Below are 19,844 nucleotides of genomic sequence, written 5' to 3' on the forward strand. Positions count from 1 at the left end.
ACTAGTTAGCTCTTTTTTTTTTTTTTTTTTTTTTGGTACCAGGAATTGAACCCAGGGGTGCCTAACCACTGAGTCACATCCCCAGGCCTTTTTATTTTTAATTCTTAGACAGGGTCTTGCTGAGTTGCTTAGAGAGTTGCTAAGTTGCTGAGGCTGGCTTTGAACTCACAATCCTCCTGCCTCAGCCTCCCCAGTTGCTGGGATTATAGGTGTGCACCACAGTGCTGGACTTAGTTAATTCATTTAAGCAATATTGTGTGCCAGACACTGTTCTATGTCTTCACATTTATTACTTCATCTATGTTTGAATAAAAGACTTGAGAGAAACAATGCTTAGGTCCAGAAGAATGGATTCTAATGGGTCACTTTAAGTATACTAGCACACTCATCAGAGCAATATTTTGAAGGAAGGTGGCTATTCAAGTGACACTTCATATAAAAGCAAGTAGTGTAAGATCTAATGTGTAATGCTGACTGGCTCTTGTATGCAAAAGTAATCATATGGCAGATTTTTAAAGGAAGCATATATTATTATTATTATTAAATATTCAATTTATTGATGGCATTTTCCAACAAGCTGATTAGGATTTCCTATGTTACAAAAAGACCTCCTGAGCCAAAGTGCCAATTTTGATTATGTTCAGAGCTGTTTCATCAAGTAAGCAAAACAACATGAAGGTTGCTGAATAATAACTACCATGTGTCTACTATGTGCTTGGTACTGTGCCAGGCACTATGTACACTTAATTTTTAACCCTCATGATAACCCTGCAAGGTGAAATATCTTGGCTTCATCTTACAGATGAGGAAACTGGTTCAGGCAGACTGAACACTTGCCTAGGGTCACACAGCAGACAAGTAGCAGATTAAGCCCAGGCAGATCTCTTTCTAAAGTCTTTGTTTTTCAATAAATCTTGAGATTTCTCTTTCCCTCTCTCTGTCTCTTTGAGATGGGGTCTAATTCTGTCACCCAGGCTGGCCTCAAACTCCCACATAGCTGGGAATACAGGTGCATGCCACTGGGTCTGGGTTGATTTCTTTTGTTTTATGAATAAGTGTGTATGCTAGATTATGAAAAAAAACATAAACTGTATTACCTGTTATGTAATATCTAACAAGATCATCTCATCTGATCCTTTTGAAAACCCTATGAAGTAGGTACAAATATTTACCCCTATTAAACTAAGGTACTGAGAGGCTAAGGAAGTTAACTTGCTCCAGGTTACCCATAGATTCTGAACCACAGCCGGCACTCTTAACACCTATGCTGTAGAGCAACCTTATCCAATGGAAACATAATGTGAACCACATTTGCAAGTTTAAATTGTCTAGTAGCCACACTGAAAAGACACAGGTGAAACTTAGTTTAAAATATTCTATTAACATATACAACATATCTTTTCAACATATAATCAACATGAAACAATTGAGATATTTTAATTTTTAATACTGGGGATTGAACCCAGTATGCTCTATCACTGAATATACCCCAGGACTTTTTTATTTTTATTTATTTGTTACTGAGGATTTAACCCACAGGTGCTTTACCACTGAGCTACAAACCCAGCCCTTTTTAGTCTTTGAGACAGGGCCTCACTTAATTGCTAAGGCTGGCCTTGAACTTGCAGTCCTCCTGCCTTAGCCTTGGGATTATAGGTGTGCACCACCACACGGTGCTAATTTTTAAATTTGAGACAAAGTCTTACTAAGCTGCCGAGGCTGACATCAGAATTCTGATCTTCCTGCCTCAGACTCCTGAGTCACTGGGATTATAGGTGTGTGCCACCACGCCTGACGAGATATTTTACTTTTTAATGTACTTAGTCTTGAAAAGCCTATGTGCATTTTAGAGTTTCAACATATCTCAATTTGAACCAGCTCTACATCAAGTGCGAGATGGCCAAATCTGACCCAGTATTGGATAGGGTCACTCTGGATCTTGATCTCATTAAAGCCTAAAGATTGAAAAGATAAACAATGAAGAGGATCTTTGGTTTTCACTGACCTGCAAATGTGTCCTCAAAAAGGTTTTCCTCTTCGTGTACTCAAAGTTGTTTCTCATCAAAAGATACAAAAGTGCAGATGCTTCATTCCTGGTTGAGCTAATCTTTGAGGTACAGCATTTTAAAACCTCATAACAAAACGCAGCACACATATTTACTCTTCCTTTGAAAAAGGCTGAGGGAAACTAAAGAAACAAGGAAAGCAGAAATAAGTATCAGAAAACCCAATCATAAAATCAACTGAATGTCAAATGACTATTACACCTGAAACTATGCTGCGTGCTTTAAGGTTACAAAAATCAACATAAGGGGTCTCTCCTCTTAAAAGAGCCTGAACTAGTTAACATAAAGACAGCAGGTGTCAGTGATAAAACAATTCAAGTCAGTGCATAGGTTACTACAAAATGTAAAGGCACTTGGTATAAATGCTAGAGATCTGACAAGAGCTCAAGATAGTCTGAAACATATGACAATTAGGTTCTCAATAATATGTATTCAAAGGAAGAATGCCTGAAATGATGAATTATGGATCTCAAATGGGGCTTTAAAAATGGGAAGGACAATCTGTGTTATTTTTTGCTTATTAACTTAAAGAGTTCCTTATATTATCAACTTTCAGGTGCTGAGAAAATTATACCTGAAATCTAATCAGCAAAAGTTGATCTTTTAACAAAAATATGAAGTGTATATGCACACACATGGGCATCCTGTACTTATAATTACTATTAAGATATATTTTGGTGCAGAAAGGGTACTAAAGTGACCACCTAATTCTCACAACAGGCAAGTGGACTGTTACTTTCAAAATGTATTCAGTCTGCTTTGTTGCACATTATATATTTTATATACATAAAATATATATAATATATGGTATATTATATATTTATATATGTGTGGATATACACGCATGTGTATACCCACACACACATGCACAATGTGAAACTTTTGTCCTTTGTGAACTTTTTGTTCATATATATATGGTTTTGTATAGTCTTCCATGCTTACAGGTGTAGCCAAGCAAGCAATAAGCTACTCCAGAGTACACAATGGATATTTTTCAGGGTGTGTGAAGATAGAAGGTCAAAATTACTTCCTAGGAACCTTGAATTTAAACCCATGTCATAGGAATCTACCTTCTTTATCTCACCTTAATACCAAGCACAATATCATGTAAACAACAGGTGCTTAATAACTATTTTCTGGTTGGTAATTGGGAAACCTCATTAATGGTTTCAGAAGATTAAGCCAACTCTTGCTGAACAAGATACTCTAGTGTAAAAATAAACATAAGTGAGTACATAGCTATAGCATGGTAAATCCCTACAGTAAGTCTTCTTGTCATACCACTATTTTGAGAAGGCAATGGCCAGAATCATCAATGACCTCCTAATTGTCAATTCTAATGGACCCTTTGCTTTTTTTCTATTTGTCCACTCTGTATTTCATAACAATGCAAAACTTTTGTCCTGTGGCTTCTACAGTCTCATTTTTCTTGGCCCTTTTCCTACCTCTGTGACTCCTTCCTCTCATCTTCAATGATTCCTCTTCCAACCCCATCTGTTTTCTTTCTTTCCAATGTTCTGCTCTTAAACTTTCTTTTTTGGTTCTTCCTCTACATACTCTTCAGAAAAAATTAAACCACTTCAAAGAGTTGACTTCGATGACTGCTTGTATGCTGATGCTCCCCATTTAACTATGTTCAAGCTACACTGGTCTTTTAGTTTCCAGAATATTCCAAACTTTCCTGACTCAAGGCCTTTGCACATGCATGTTCCTCTTCCTAAAATCTTTTTCCATGAAACTTTCATAAGGCTGGACCTTATGTGGACCAGCCCTTTTCACATTTCAAATCTCATTTTTCAAAGTGATAAACTTATCTAAAGTTTGTCATTATGAGCTGGTCTCCAAATTAGGATGGTTCAACTTAGGATATTTGAGTTTTGCAATGGCGTAAAAGCACTGCATGTTCAGCTGGAACTGTACTTTGAATTTTGATCTTTTCCTGAGCTAGCAGTATTAGATATGAAACTCTCTCATGATACTGGGCAGTGACAGTGAGCCACAGCTCGAAGTAAGTCATATGACCTGGAGGAGGAATAAATGTTACCTACAGTATACTGTGTCACTAAGCTATGGTATTAGATAAGTATGTTAAAGGCAATTTTGACTTACTGTATTCTTATTTACTATATTTTCAAAGAATTTATTGGAATGTAACCCCATTGTAACTTGGGAAGCATCTATGCCTATGCACCCTGTTTCCTTCCTAGAATTTATTATACTTGTTAATTATTTTATTCATTTTTCTCTCCCTCCCAAAACACTGAAAGCTTCCTGAGAGCAGAAAGTATGCTTCTTCTGTATCTCTACCAACTAGCTCTCGACACAAGAAGGTGCTTGATAAAAGTAGTATGGATGAATGGGAGATGACACTAAGCTTACTTCTTCAATCCAGACCTCCCTGGAGCAAAGATATGGGTATCCAAATATCCCACAGGCACCTTAAATTCAACACGTCCACAAAACAGAACTCATTAAGTTTCACCATAAAATGTAATTTTCCCTTATATTCCCCCATCAGCCAAGATACCATCATGTTATTAGTGAATTGATGACCAAATCCTAAAAGGTTCTTTTTTAACATGTCCTTCATCTGCATCTGTCTTTCCAGATCCACTGCCACTGCCTTATTCCAGCCCTCATCTCTTATCTAGCCCAATGCAACAAGTCTTTTTACTGCCTTTGGCACTGCCACCAATCCCTCTTCCACATCACGTTTTTTTAAATTATAGATGTAAACAATACATTTTATGTATTTATTTTTATGTGGTGCTGAGGCTCAAACTGCACATCACTTTTATACAGGTTTTACCTGGCCCTTATCAATTTTCTCTTAATACAAATCCAGTTGTGTTACTTCCCTGCTTAAAACCTTTCCATGGCTACCTGATGCCTAAAAGAGGAAGTCAACTCTTAAGAACACAATGATCTATCCCCCATTTACATCTGTAGTTTCATTTTTTGTTAAATCCATACTAAATCCTAGCTCTACTTCTGCAAATAAACTATTGCAAAATTAGAGCATTTCTCTTTTTATCATGCTTAACCCTCGTTTTTCTATACAGATATTTTTTGTTTATGTGCAGGTATTTGTATCTGTTTTCATGTGTGTGCCTCACTCTATTGGACAATAAGCTCTCTAGTACTATATCCAAGAAGTACCTACCTACTGACAATGAAATGAATTGCTTATGAATTTCTTTCCCTTGGTTTCTTATAAGATGCTTGTGTTGAACTCAGTTTTCCATAGATTTCTTTTTTTTTTTTTTTTTTTTTTGGTGGTACTGGGGATCGAACTCAGGGCCTTGTGCTTGCAAGGCAAGCACTCTACCTGCTGAGCTATCTCCCCAGCCCCCATAGATTTCTTTATTCATAAAGAAAATGAATTAAAATGTCACTTAAAATAAGCTTCAAATTCACTTCATTTCTAATTTCAAATACAAAAACAAGTAGCACTGTGAGGAAGGATACCTGTCATTTGCAAGATACTATACAAGATACCACTGTCAAAAAAGTTGGTTCCTGCTTTCAAAGTGCTTACAAATGAGTATACTAAGGGCTTATATACTTCCAACATGGTAAGACTTTTTAAAAGAAGCAAATAAAAAGAAAAACTGGCAAAGTTGGAAATTTGAAAACAACATTTGGACTGGGGGTGTAGTTTAGTGGCATTGTGCATGTGTGAATTTGTAGGTCCAATCTCTAATCCCACACACAGAAAATAAAAGGGTTAAGGTTAGGGTTAGAGAAAAAGAAAAGAAAGAATGGTGACTTTTTTGTTTGTTTAGGCACTAGGAACTGAACCCAGGGCACTACCACTGAACTACAACCTCAGACCATTTTGGTTTCTTATTTTGAAACAGGCCCTTGCTAAGCTGCTGAGGTTGGCCTCCTACTTGCAATTCTCCTGCCAAGCCTCCCCAGTGGCTGGGATCATAAATGTTCACCACTAAAACCAGCAAATGGAGGAACTTTAGATCATATAGAAGGAAATAAGAGGAGAGGGAGGGGGATATGAAAAATGGTGGAATGAGACAGACATCATTACCCTATGTACATGTGTGATTACACAAATGTGATGAATCTATATCATGTACGACCATAGAAATGAAATGATGTAGCCCATTTGTGTACAACGAATCATGCATCTGTAAAAAATAAATAAATTTTAAAAAATTTCACTGTTAAAAAAAAAAAACCAACAGATACCAAATATATAACCACAGATTAAACAAAAAACCAGTCAAATTTGCTTTTTTATTATAACCCTGGTAATAGGTGTTGGAAGAAATTCAAATAAGAACTAAAGAAAAAAGAAAATGGCACTCTTGAAATAGGAAATGTGTAATGGTGAAATTAAAAGCAAGTTCTGATTTTAGGTGATTCTTGGTCAGGTCCTCTTTTGCATTTTGTTGTTTAGTACTTTAATTACAAAGGCAGTACTTAATGGTTTCATTAGCTGATGTTTCATTATCATCACAATAATCTTCTTTTCCCTCTTTCCTTTTGCCATAAAAAAGAGCGACTAACAGCTCTAAAGCTTCTGTCCTTACCTTACTGATGAAAGCTCTCAGTGAGGCAAATACATGTTTCAGTGATACCTCAGATTGTCCATTTTTAAGAAAAGCTAGATGAATATCAAATACTTTTTTCATTAATGGATTGTGGCCATCATTGTTTAAAAGCTGGCTCTAGAAAACATGAAAAAAATATAATTTGCAGAAATAGTTTATGCCCCATCAAGAGTGAGAGAACTGACTTGACCAATATCTGCTTATGAAAATACTATTTGAAGTTTCAGAAAAATAAAAGGCTCTCAAATGTCATTAAAAACTATTTGTGTCATCTTTTCAACTTGGAAATCTCAAAATACTACATAAACTACAACTAGAAGATTTAAGTCCAGCATTTAAAATAGATGAAATTTTATTTTTCCAATACAACATAGCAAAATATACAACTGGTGTGGGAAGAGCATTATTATTAACCTATATCATATTGCTTCTCAATTAAGAAATGAGTAAATTTAAAATAACCACAAGACAACCAGTCTTTATATTTCTCTAAGGGAGACTACATAATGTAAGAATTAAGGGAAAATACCAGTTTTATTTTAAGGCTATTACCTAGTTTACTTTCTAAAATATGTCAAGTATAAGACATGTTTAGCCTTTGTGATAAATTAAATCCTCTATGAGTAGAGATAATGATAGGTATCACTATTAAACAGACCATGTAAACTATTTAAGTGCCTCTTACAAAGAGACATAAAAGAAACAACAAATTGTATAAAATTATCTATTAGTTTGTGAACTTTTAGTTTTTAAAATTATAATTATTACCACATGAACTGTACAAATTAATGGATTTCATTGTGACATTTCCATACATGCATGTAACATGATCTAATCTTATCCACTCTTTCTTGCCACATAAGCCCCCTGGTCCCTTTTCTCTTTTCCAATAGGCCTCCGTTTACTTTTGTTTCACCTTTTTAATTTTATTTTCTAGATTCCACTTGAGAGAAAACATGTGATACTTGCTGAAACATGAAATGGCTGAAAAAATTAACTAAACTACTTAGAGAAGGAGGAAGGAAATATATCTGTATAATTCAAGAGAAAACAAACGAGACACCCCCGCCTTGGATTCTCCTACTAAGGCTATCTTACATTATACTCATGTACTTTTTACTTTCAAAGTACTCTCACATCCATTATCCAATTTTACCCCTTTACTATCTCAGCAAGATAACCGCTTTGCCCTCTTTTTAAAATCAAAGTAATGATGCCTTGCACTGAGAGGCAAACATCTGAGAAAAACCCAAAGCTCCTGACTAGAGAAGCCAGCCAGCTTGCCTGGACATCAACTATCCTGGCAGGACATCTCATCACAGTGGGTATTTTGGCAAACTGATCTACTCATAATTTCCATTAAAATCATTCACTATTCCAAAGTATGAAAGACACTATTTGTGATATGAAAATAAAATAACAGAACTTAAGAGGCAAAAGGGAACTTAAGGGCCAATTAGTTCAATTCCTTTGTTTTATGGATGAAAAGTAAGTCTCAGTGATCTAAAGTCACACAGTAGCCAAACTAGGTTTGCCATCCATATTACCTGACTGTCCTTTTCACTACACTATCTGGTTTCTAATTAGTTATTATAAAATGTATTCTCTATAAGATACCAACTGAATATTTACTCTTCATCTTTACCTTGAAGCACTGGGTGAAAAATGATATAGTATCTAGTACTGTCAGAGAAACTTCAGTAGCCGTATTGCCTTCAAGAAGTGCCTGGTGGAAAATGTCTGCTTCAGTTGTTGCAGAACCTGGGATTTAAAAAGTAAATTAAAAAATAAGAAGTAAATAAAACTTTGCCCAGCACAGAGAATCATATAATGGTATTATATGACCTCCCAAAGACTCAAGGAGACAAGAAGAAAGGAAGCTCACAATACCATCAGACCTAATGTGTTTCACTATATTTATTCCTTAATTAAATATGGTCTGGGTTAATCTATCTCATTAAATTTTCACATAAGCTCTTTATCAACAGCTCTGTAGCACAGAGGTAGGTGTGCACGTCTTTGGAGGCATGATTTCAGTGGTGAACTAGGAAATAATGTAGGAGGCAATTTAGCTGTGCCACTAATTATTTGTGCAAAAATGAAAAACCCATAAAATTCAGCTACCTATGTACAGTGGTGCTCTACAGTAAGATGTTTTTTGATTATACCAATGATATGAGACTTGTTTCTGAATTAGAAGGAAGTAGGTTCTTTATACTTTTATAAGAAGATGAAGCCTTTAATATTTATAATTTTTAAAGGTCCTTAATCTATCAGCTTAGGGTCTATCTTCTGAAGACATTATTTTTTATTATTGGCCCATATCACTAAGCCAGCTTCACTAGCTTCCTTTGCTGAAACCTCCAGAGGACTGTATAGAAACAAAAGTTTTTCTTATTCTCAGTTTTTATTAACATTTGCTTTTCAGAGGACAGCTTCCATTTACATAACCCTCCAGCTTCCCGAGCTGGGCAAGATTTCTCTTCTTGTCCTATCTACCTTGTCAGTACTTCAACCTGTCTGAAATATACCTTTGCCAAAACAGTATTTAGAGTTCAGTGATTTCTGCAGTGAACTCAGCATGTATAATTCCCTAATCATTAAATGAACAAAAGTAACTAAACAAATATTGTACATACCATTTATTAAGATGTTGATATTTGCATTAAAGCTTAACAGCAGGAAAAAGGGTATCCATTATCAAAATATGACTAGAACAACAATTCCAAGGGAAAAATTTAATTTCTTTAATACTAAGAAAATCTTTTAAAATTACTATTATTTAAATAGTTGAAAATTCTATAGACTAGGGATGTGGCTGAGATGTAGAGTGCTTGGCTGGGATGCATGAGGCCCTGGGTTTGATCCCTAGCACCACAAAAATATATAAGTCATACATGATGAAATGATTATATATAAATATATAACAGAGGCATGCAAATACATCTATACATAGAAAACTTTTTCCGACCATATTGGTAATTTAAACCAGAACTTAGGGTCGAGTACTATTACACAGCCCTTTCACTGCATATATTTACACTTACTGTGATTAAGTGTAAAAGAACTTTCTAGGCTACTAAGATGCTGAAGCCGGGCCTGCATTACTCCCGATCTGTTTCGAAGAGCTGGCATAGTTTGTGATTTTCGGTCTATTCCAAAGTGTTTTGATAGCCAGGCATCATGTATCCTAAAATAAAATTAACAATTAGGAACTGGAGTGCTTTAATGACATAACTCATTGCCAGATTCTTTTTCACTAAAATTTAATTAGATTTCTATATAAATATAATACTATGCTCAATATTGTATCAACTATTATTTGCATTCAATGAGGTACCATGGGAAATTGTATGAAATTTTAATGAATCTTTAAAACAGTCTATATTATAAGAATGCAAGTAAGGAATTTAGAGAGAGACTCCCACTTCTCCCTTTCTCATCAAAAATATTGGAATTAAGTGGAAAACATTCCAATAAGATTCATTTTTTTCACAGGGGTTAAGAAAAGCTGTGGCCAAGTATTGTGAATCTTTGTTTTCCTATAATGTTAACATTCCACTTAAAATTTACAACTGGGTCATTATGAACTAAAGAAGAAAACTGTCTAATAAAAATAGTGGGAAGCTGGCAGAATCCTAAAGGCTAAGGCTCATGTTAATAATGGTCATACCAGCTCCAAGTAATGGAAAAATACTGGTGGAAACTGGAACCCTCATCACTAAACAATCTATTATTAGAATGTTCTGTAGATGCAGCAATAAATCCTATCCAAAAGTCTCTTGGATTTTTGGAAGTACTATGAAATCTGACTTTAAAAAAAAAACCTGTACTAAGTTCTTTAAATGAGCAATTCTTACTCCTAAAATATGTATTACTGACATAAGCAAGTACCTTTTCTTGCCTTGGGGCATTGCAAACATTTCCTTAAGTATTTATATCACTAGATCTTAAGAGGCAAAAAGGATAAATAAATGATATATATCCTAATCACTTCTAGGGGAATTTCTAGGTACCTTAGAATTGGGGTGAGTATTGACAGATTGTAGGCAAAAACATATCTTAAAATTGTCTTCATTTTCTGATTTTCTACCTTTGCCTGGATCTAGCCCCTTTTTAAGTCCTTCGGGAAAGATAAGCAAGTGTTTTAAGTTTAGAGAACTTATAAGGTATAAACTCTCCATATCACTCTAGCCCTTACCCTTTTAAAAATGTAAAAATCAGTTCACATTAGTTTAAACTTGGGACATGCTAAATAAAGCATGAGTGTCTTAATGTTAACCTAAAATTAATCATCTATGTTTTACATGGAATGAATAAGACTGCCCTCTACTGGGAAGAGAAGGAAAAATGGGTATTGCTGTGCTATGGCAATTACCTTGCTATGTTTCTTTTCCCCATGTATCTAAAGTGAAACAAACATACTCTAGAAAGAAAAACAATAGCATGTTAGTAATATATTACCATCTGCTATAATTTAACATGTAATATTCAGAAAGTTATGAGTTAGCAAAGAATTGTCTACTTAAGTCATATTATGTTTTTACAGATATACCAGATAACTATGTGCTTGTCAGATTATAACTTTACAATTTATTTGCTGCAGTTACATCAGCACCAAACTACCTCATCTTTATATACAATTCTAATGACAAGTTAAATAAAATCCAGCTAATGCAAATCATCCTTTGTGTTCTGTAACATATCACAGCAAAGATATCTAGCATAGTAATTAACATAAAAAGAATTCATAAACCCTACAAGTGGGGCATATTCTATATATTGTACAATGGCATTTAAAAATACCTCCAGGGGCTGGGGAGATAGCTGGGGCTGGGGAGATAGCTCAGTCAGTAGAGTGCTTGCCTTGCAAGCACAAGGCCCTGGGTTCAATCCCCAGCACCCCGCCCCCCCCCCCCCCCCCAAAAATACCTCCAGTTTCATCTATTATCATGGCCATTCATGTTCAAATTCTGCCCAGGTTGAATAAGATCTTCTCCACTCTCCTTACCTTCTGCCTTTCTTTTTTGGTACCAGAGATTGAATCCAGGGGTTCTTAATCACTGAGTCACATCCCCAGCCCTTTTTTATACTTCATTTAGAGACAAAGTCTCCCTGAGTTATTGAAAGTCTTGCTAAATTGCTAAGGCTGGCTTTGAACTTGTGGTCCTCCTGCCTCAGCCTCCCAAGCCACTGGGATTACAGGCATGCGCCACCAGGCCTGGCCCTTCTGCCTTTCTTGAAGCAAACCCCCAACATCAGACATTTTTGTTAATAAATATTTCAGTATAATTATAGCATTTTTCAAAAATTTTTTAACTGTTGTTTAGTCTGCAGACACTTTCTGCAAAATTTTGAGACTTTAATCAAGCAGTTACACATTGATTATTCTTTGCATTTTGCACATGCACATAAGAATCATGTGTTCCATTTATCTAAAAATTCTTGCATTTCATTCTATGTCTGATTTTTCTTTTAGCATTTAATAATGAAGTGAAAATAGTTAAGCATACAATATAAGACAATTTCCTATCTTCAGACTAGGTTTATCCAAGTGTCTTTATGAAGTGAGAATTACTCAGTTCTACATAAGAGTACAGATTCTAAATTCCAATCATTTAAGCTGCTCATTAAACCAGCATCTGCTACAAGTGAATGATGGAGGACAGCTGATAACACTTCTAGTTTTCCAGATCACAGAAAGGCAGGGCTGTGAAGACAGTCTATTATTAGCTAGTTTTCTGTAATATTGCAAGTATTCCCTCTTTATATGTTTTCTTCTAACTATGGGTAAAGAATGCCATCCTCTGCAGTTTCAAAATTATTTAATATTTTCTGTATTTTTAGCAAATAAGTTGTTAAAAACAGAAAAATGGTAATATTTAAACTCCCCCAAATAAGGAGAAAGTTTATGAAAATAAATTAATGTAACTTACTCTAGAAGTATAAGAATGTTTATGAGTTCCTGAGGAGATACTTTATTCCAGTAAGTTAAGAGGGTATCTGAAAATGGAACAAATTGTTAGATCTTGAAATGAGAGGAAATAGCATAGTGAGATCCCCAAGTACCAATAATCCAGCTTCAACAAGCTATTAACTCACAATCTTGTTTCATCTATATACTCCTCTCCCTATCCACTGCTCAAAAGTTTTCTTTTGAATTAACTGCAAATATATCATTTAATCAGTGAGTATTTCAGCTTCCACACTCTAATTATTATTTTTTTACTCTTGTGGTAGTACTGGGATTGAACCCAAGGACACTTTACCACTGCATTACATCCTTAGGCCTTTTTATTTATTGTGAGACAGGTTATAGCTAACTTGCTCAGATTGGCCTCCAGCTTGCCATCTTCCTTGCCTTAGCCTCCTGAGTTGCTGAATTACAAGCATGTGCTACCATACCCAGCTGTTCCCACACTTCTATTTATTTAGTTTGTAAATATTCTTTTGGATGGCTTATTTCAATCTCCACATTATCCCTGAAGACAGAGGAAGGGAAGTTGTGTTGTACTTTATCCCTTAAATCTATCACACATACTTCTCTTTTTATACATTTTTCTTTACTTCCCCAACACACCAAGATTCTTTCTAAAGAGAAATTTAAGATCTTGTCATTACTTAACTTTCCATTCCATTTTTATTCTACTCTGATATAGCTAATGGTGTTAGAAGACCCCTCTCTAAACATCAAAATTTTGTAGATATCACAAAAACTATGAAAATGACTCAATTTCCAACCCAGCTACAGTCTTCTGAAGATAGGGATAGAGGATGAGACAATGTTGGCTTTATGGAGGGGTGAAGGGGATTAGGGAGTTTGTGTACTTTTGACTTAGCTACTTCCTGTTGTTTTACAATACCGTGAATATTGATAGCTTTCAATGATTATAAAATATTAATCATCAGGATTAAAAAATGTTAAGAGTCAAATTCAATTTGTGTTAAAAATTAAGCTAGCAGTGACTTCTGGTCTGACCCCCCTCCCCCCGCCCCAACGCATTTTGGTATCTTTCTGTCCAAAGGAGCTAGGTCTTCCCCAGAATTCACTGGGTTTCCGGTCTCCGGTCTGCAGCCGGCCGCTCGCCATTTCGATGACACAGGCTCCCCTCTTCCGCACAGCAGCTTTTACCAACAAAAATCCATTGGGCCTACTTCCTAGAAAAACTCTGGTATGTTCGATTCACTCCTGATACCCACTCCGCCCACCTGTGCCCTAAATCAACTTTATAGAAGGTCTGTAAGGGGTGGAAGTGCCGATTTTTGTGGCGTCATACTCTTAGTCAGTCACTCCTCCGCCATTTTCTAAGCTTCTCTGTGAAGCCACTGGGACCTTTTCAGTTGTTACCAATCTGTGAAACACGATGCAGGCAGGCAACACGGGTGGAGAAGAGTGGAGAAAGGATAGGAAATCTTCAGAAAAAGATAAAGTGCACCTTAGTGTATGTGACTTATCATCCGATGAATTTAAAAAGACATGGTTAACCCTAAAAGAGCTCCATGATAAAGAACTGTACCGATTACAGACAAAATTAACAAATATGAGGAAATCACAAGTAGCAGATGGAAGGCGATCACGCTCCAAGGCCCGAATTAGAGAGTTGACAGAACAGCATGACATCCTCAATAATACCATTCATGACTTGCGAGACCAGTTAAATGCAAAAACGTGTGACCGCTGTTTAATAAATGAAGCATATAGGAATACACTGCAGCAAGAATTTAACAATATGCAACAACAAAATCTTAGGTTTATTGCTGAGCTCAATGCAGAAACCAAAAAATTAAGAGAAGAAAATAAAAGACTTTCTGCAACGGTAAAATTGAGCCAGCCAAAGATTCATATTTCTTTTTCTGACAGTGATGACGACGATTTCATTCCTTGTACTCAAAAGACTAAACCAGTTTTTTCAGTCAGGGAGCCTACACAGTTAACTCAGGTGCATGTTCCTATAAGATCAGTAAAGAAACCACATAAGGAACAGATGAAACCTATAACTAAAATGGAACTGGAACAAAGTCCAAAGTTTCCAATTCCATTTGGTAGTCAAGACCTCTTTGAAGTTCCAGAGACCTCTTTTGAGAAAACTCCCTCTAATGATAGCAAGCCTACCACACAAGGAGGCACTGCATACCTGAAGTCATTTTCAGGTTTTCCTTTAACATCTACATTTGATTCTCAAAAGAGGGATGGATTTCAAGATGACACAAGCTTTCCTGAAAATAAAGTTGGCCAGCCAAAAAGGAAACATGAAACAAGTGTCACAAAAATGGTCTCCACACAAAACCATGAAAGCAAGATTAGATTCTCTTGGAGCCTTTCCAGTGTTTCCTCAAGAGAAAGTGCACCTACTCAGATAGTATCTGAAACTTCAGAGGAGAATATGCCTGGTTATGATACAAGTGTGCTTGCCCCTTTTATACAGAAAAAGGAAACACTCGCCTTGAATGTATTTCCTTTTGACTATACTTCAAAATCTAGTGGGAAAAAAAGATCAGCATTTGGTCTTCCTTGTTACAATATTGGCTTTTCAGGAAGAGATGGTAGTACCGAGATGCCTTCCTGTGAACAAGCTGCTCAGAAGAATGCTAATGAATCTACATGTGCAGGATATGGCACAGTTAAGCCTCAAACTGATTCTGAGAGTGCCCTTTTGGGGCCTACACTTAAAAGAAAAGCCAAGATACAGTTAGAAAAAAAGAAGTAAATTCCCTTCATCTTCTTTCTCAAAGCAAATTTTTCAAGAGGACAGACTTCCTGTCAATTCAGACTGTGTAACTGATAACTACTGACTCTTGATTTCTTTTTTCTAGATCTGATAAACCAGTTAAGACCTGAAAATGTTTGGCAAATGACTCTAAGACTTTGAAATAGTTAATTACTGTCAGTTAATAAAATATAGCTTAAAATATAGAACGAAATTGATTCTTCAGAATTCCTCTACTTCCATATGAAAATGTACAGGTAATTCATCCTTTTGTTGATGTTAAAGTTGCAACTGTTTATGACACATTAAAAAAAGGAAAGCCAAAAGAGACCATGAAGGGTGTGGACTCAATAAGAGCTCAACATTTAAATGCATATAGAATAACTAAAATATTTACTGAACAAGAAAAGGTGACTACAATGAACCATTGAAAAGGATCCAGAAGCATTTTTCAGAATAAAATGGACATGACTTTACAGATAAACAGCATGACATTATATCATACAAAGGATAAAGAGGACATAGGACAGAGACTGTATATAAGTTATTGAAAATGTACTTTTTGAAACTCAAAAGGCAAGAACAGAAGAAAGAAAAACCTAATTAACAAAGACCAAATATTTGGCAGACCACAAGCAAGATCAACACAAGAAGAGGAACTATAAAGGTCACAAGAAATAAAACGGTCATGGGTTAACCCATGACATTAAAAAAAAAAAAAAAAAAAGCCAGCCAGAGACTTGTCCCTGGTTAGCATAGTATGCATGGTGTGTGTGTATACTGGAGTGGAGGAGGGGAGAACTACACAGTCTCTCCTTTCTCTGTTCATTTTTTCTCTCTCTTTCCCCCTCTCCCTCTCTCTATCCCTCTCCCTCTCTCCCTTTCCCCCTCTCCCTCTCTCTCTCTCTCCCTCTCCCTCTCTCTCTCCCTCCCTCCCTCTCTCTCTCTCTCTCTGTCACTCTCCCATTGCTTGCTTTGGGCTGTAGTGGTATCCAGACATTTTATTTTTCAGTTCTTTTTTCATATTATCACTTGGGTGTCTTAAAAAATTACTGAGAGAATTAATTTACTGTAAAATTACCATTTAAAGAGTCTACAATACAGTAGTTTATAGTATATTCAGAGTTGTGAAACCATCACAAATGTGATCAAATATTTAGAACATTCTTGTGTATAAAGAGAAATTCCATAAACATCAGCAATTTCCATATTCTTCCATTTTTAATCTTGTGGGAAGACAAAAACTGTAGGTTGTGATTTTATCCATTATCTCTTAGAATGAAATACCACTGGTAGTAAAAATTCTCTCCCTTTAACTTGTTTCTTTCCCAAAACTTGGACATCCATCACATAGCTTCAATATAATCTCTTGACTTTTTACTTTTACAATTTAGTACATTACTTAAACTTAAAGATTATTACTTATCAATGTAATTACAATTTATTATTCACATCGAGCTAATGGTTTTAATGTTTCTCTAGCTAGTTGATTATCAATTTATTCAATGTCTTTTATTTGCATTACTGGAGATTTAAACTAGGGTATTTTATGTATTACATCCTGCATTGTTACAAAAATTATTTAAAGCAGCTAATAGCTACTAAAATTTTTTAAAACTAAAAATAGGCTGGGAATGTAGCTCAGTGGCAGAGTTCAGGTTTAGTATGCATGAGGACCTGGGTTCAAATCTCCAGCACCACAAATTATTTTTTCCAAATATGAGCTAAGGGTTTCACTCAGTGGTGAAGCACTTATCTAACATATGCAAAGCCCTGGGTTCGATCCTCAGCAAAAGAAAGGAATATATATATTTTTTTGGTGCTGGGGATCGAACCCAGGGCTCTGTACTCGTAAGGCAAGCACTTTACCAACTGAGCTATATCCCCAGCCCCCTAAAGAAAAGAATATTAAAAAATAAAGAATATTAAAAAAAAGAAAATAGAAAATAACAATATGGTGATCCGAACCAGGTGCCTTGTTTTCTTTTAGATTTATTGTTTACATATTTATGAGGCACCATGTGATATTTCAATATATGTATGCACTGTGTAGTGCTTAACCCAGGTGGCTTTTATGTTTTTCATTCTTGTGTACTTTTTTTTAATACAAAAATATTGAGAAAAGGAAGAAGAGGTGGGGAATTGTGTAAATATATGTGGCATTTGATAATAAGATAATATGAATTTACTTGCAGAGGACATGCAGTTTATAAAAATCCTTTGGTTGTGTTCCATCATATAGAATATAAGGAGAAACTGGTAACATAAGTAAATAATATAGTGTCCATCAAGAAGAAAAGCAGCCTAACAACCTGATACCAGACAATACCAGATGGTGATACTACAAAGATCACGGTGGCATTCCTACCTTCAGAAAACCCTTCCTGTCTTTTTATTTCAATTTTTCAAATCCTGGGTCAAATAAAAGCTAAAGTGTTAAGTATTAATTGTGTTTATTATTAATTCATTCCTGTTATATTGGTCATCTAATGAATTATATACGCTGAATGAAAAATGTTTAGCTCTTCTAAAAACATTACAGCATTTTATAAGTTAATTTCTAAAATTATTTTTAAATTATTTCAAGGAATCAAACCTATATGATTAAAAAACTTATTCTGAGGTACACTTTAAGATCAGAATCTACAAAGATCTTTTTCTCTTTCTTTCTCGTTCTCTCTTCAGTGCTAGGCAATCATTCTACCACTGAGCTGTATCACCATCCCCAAAGTTCTATTTCTTACATGCCTGTGCTCAGTACACTGGTAACTCACCTTCAGAAATCATTTTTACTATATATAAGTAGCACATCAAGAGGCTTCTGATTTCATACTGGTCTAGACGGTTATACTGAGATATACTATTCCTTGTAGAACTCTGTCGGGTCTGTAATATAAAGATAGGGTATTGTGAAACAATAAATCATAATTTCCCATGGGTTTAAGCTTAATAACTATTTTTATCACTAGTTGTATTTGGGCAAATTCTAAACCTAAAACAATATATATCATACCTGACAGGTAAACGGGCTGAATCTCTTTTAATAGAGTACCTAGTAGAATCACTGGAAATTATCTTGGGGTCTTCATAAAGATAGTCTGAATACTACATATGATTCATTCTCATATGCTTGTGTTTTGGTAGCAACACTTAAAAATAATATATGTGGCTTTTTGAGAAAAAATAACATATGGAGGACGCATTTAAGGTATATGAAAACAAACATTTTAAACTTTAATTTGAACTTTTATTTAGAGTTTATTAAAACCCAACTTTCAATTATTGTTCAGAAAATCTATCTAAAAGATGGGTTTGTGATATTATGACAAGATACTACACTAATGAGGACCTAGTAATACTTCAAATTTAGAGCCTCTACAAAGTAGTGATTATTCTGCTGCTTAATGACATCTGTTAAAATTATCAGAAGTTAAACATGACAAAAATCTGCTTTATTGGAGGATTTTTGTAAATTAGTAACAATAATCTCCTAAATAATTTACCCTTGTTGAAAACCAATACTTTGGGCTAGGGATGTAGCTCAGTTGGTAGAGTGCTTGCCTTGCAAGCACAAGGCCCTTGGTTCAATTCCCAGCACCACAAAAAAAAAAAAAAAAAAAAAAAAAAAAAAAAAAAAAAAAAAAAAAAGAAAAGAAAGAAAACCAATACTTTTAGTGGAGCTAAACGGGATACTCATTCTCTAGGGTAGGATTTACTAAGGAAGAACCTTCATTTGGAACATAACAGACCTAAATGCTGATTGCTTATTAGCTATGACTAATAGCAAGTCATTTAACTGCTCTGATTTGTATTTTCCTTCCCTCTAACCATGTCTATTGTCATAATTCTAAATAGTGTGATATAGCACCCATTTTGAATAAATTACTGTTACTCAAAGGCTCAAGGTAGTCCAGTGGTTCTCAAAGGATGCTTGCCAACCAGCAGTATCAGCATCACCCAGGAACTCAGAGATATAAATTAGTAGGCCCTGTGCCAGACCTACTGAACTTCACTCTGGGGGTAAGTTCCAGCCATCCATTTTTATTATTTTGTCCATGTGATTCCGATACATACTTAAGAACATAATATAGGAGATAAAGAGATGGATTTAAAATTCTGAATTTGGGTATGGTCCTGCCATAGTTGTGTGGTTGTTCTAAATCACAATCTCAGTTTTCATTTGTAACCAAAGATTTTGAGCATATTGTTTTTATGGACCCTTCCAACTCTACTTTTATGATTCTATGATTTTACATAGCAATGTAGCAAAACTTTACTGGTCTGAAATGCAGTCTCTGACTCAAGGCACACACAATTCAGATTTTAATGTTAGACTTGAAACAACTTAATGGAAGAGTTGGAAGACATATTCCAATTAAGTGATGCTAGGAGTGAGACCATCAATTTGGCAACCTAAATTTATTTCTCTCAAGTTAATGTCATTATTACAAAGAAATGAAAGCCTGAATCGATCCTGTTAGTATGTGCTTTGTTTTAAA

At 35.2% G+C, this 19,844-nt stretch overlaps 1 protein-coding gene across 2 annotated transcripts in view; it reads right to left on the reverse strand.

The window, feature by feature from the left end:
• Positions 1–19,844, reverse strand: part of DOCK11 (dedicator of cytokinesis 11) — a 184,681-nt gene that overhangs the window by 40,787 nt on the left and 124,050 nt on the right. For both annotated transcript variants that reach the window (XM_079123323.1, XM_079123324.1), the window contains 7 exons: positions 18,120–18,231; positions 12,574–12,640; positions 11,016–11,063; positions 9,685–9,827; positions 8,283–8,398; positions 6,617–6,754; positions 2,006–2,188 (listed from right to left, as the gene is read on the reverse strand). In XM_079123323.1, coding sequence (XP_078979449.1) covers positions 2,006–2,188; positions 6,617–6,754; positions 8,283–8,398; positions 9,685–9,827; positions 11,016–11,063; positions 12,574–12,640; positions 18,120–18,231 — 807 coding nt within the window. The remainder of the gene's footprint in view (positions 1–2,005; positions 2,189–6,616; positions 6,755–8,282; positions 8,399–9,684; positions 9,828–11,015; positions 11,064–12,573; positions 12,641–18,119; positions 18,232–19,844) is intronic.

Source organism: Sciurus vulgaris (assembly GCF_902686455.1).
Source record: "Sciurus vulgaris genome assembly, chromosome: X".
NCBI lineage: Eukaryota > Metazoa > Chordata > Mammalia > Rodentia > Sciuridae > Sciurus > Sciurus vulgaris.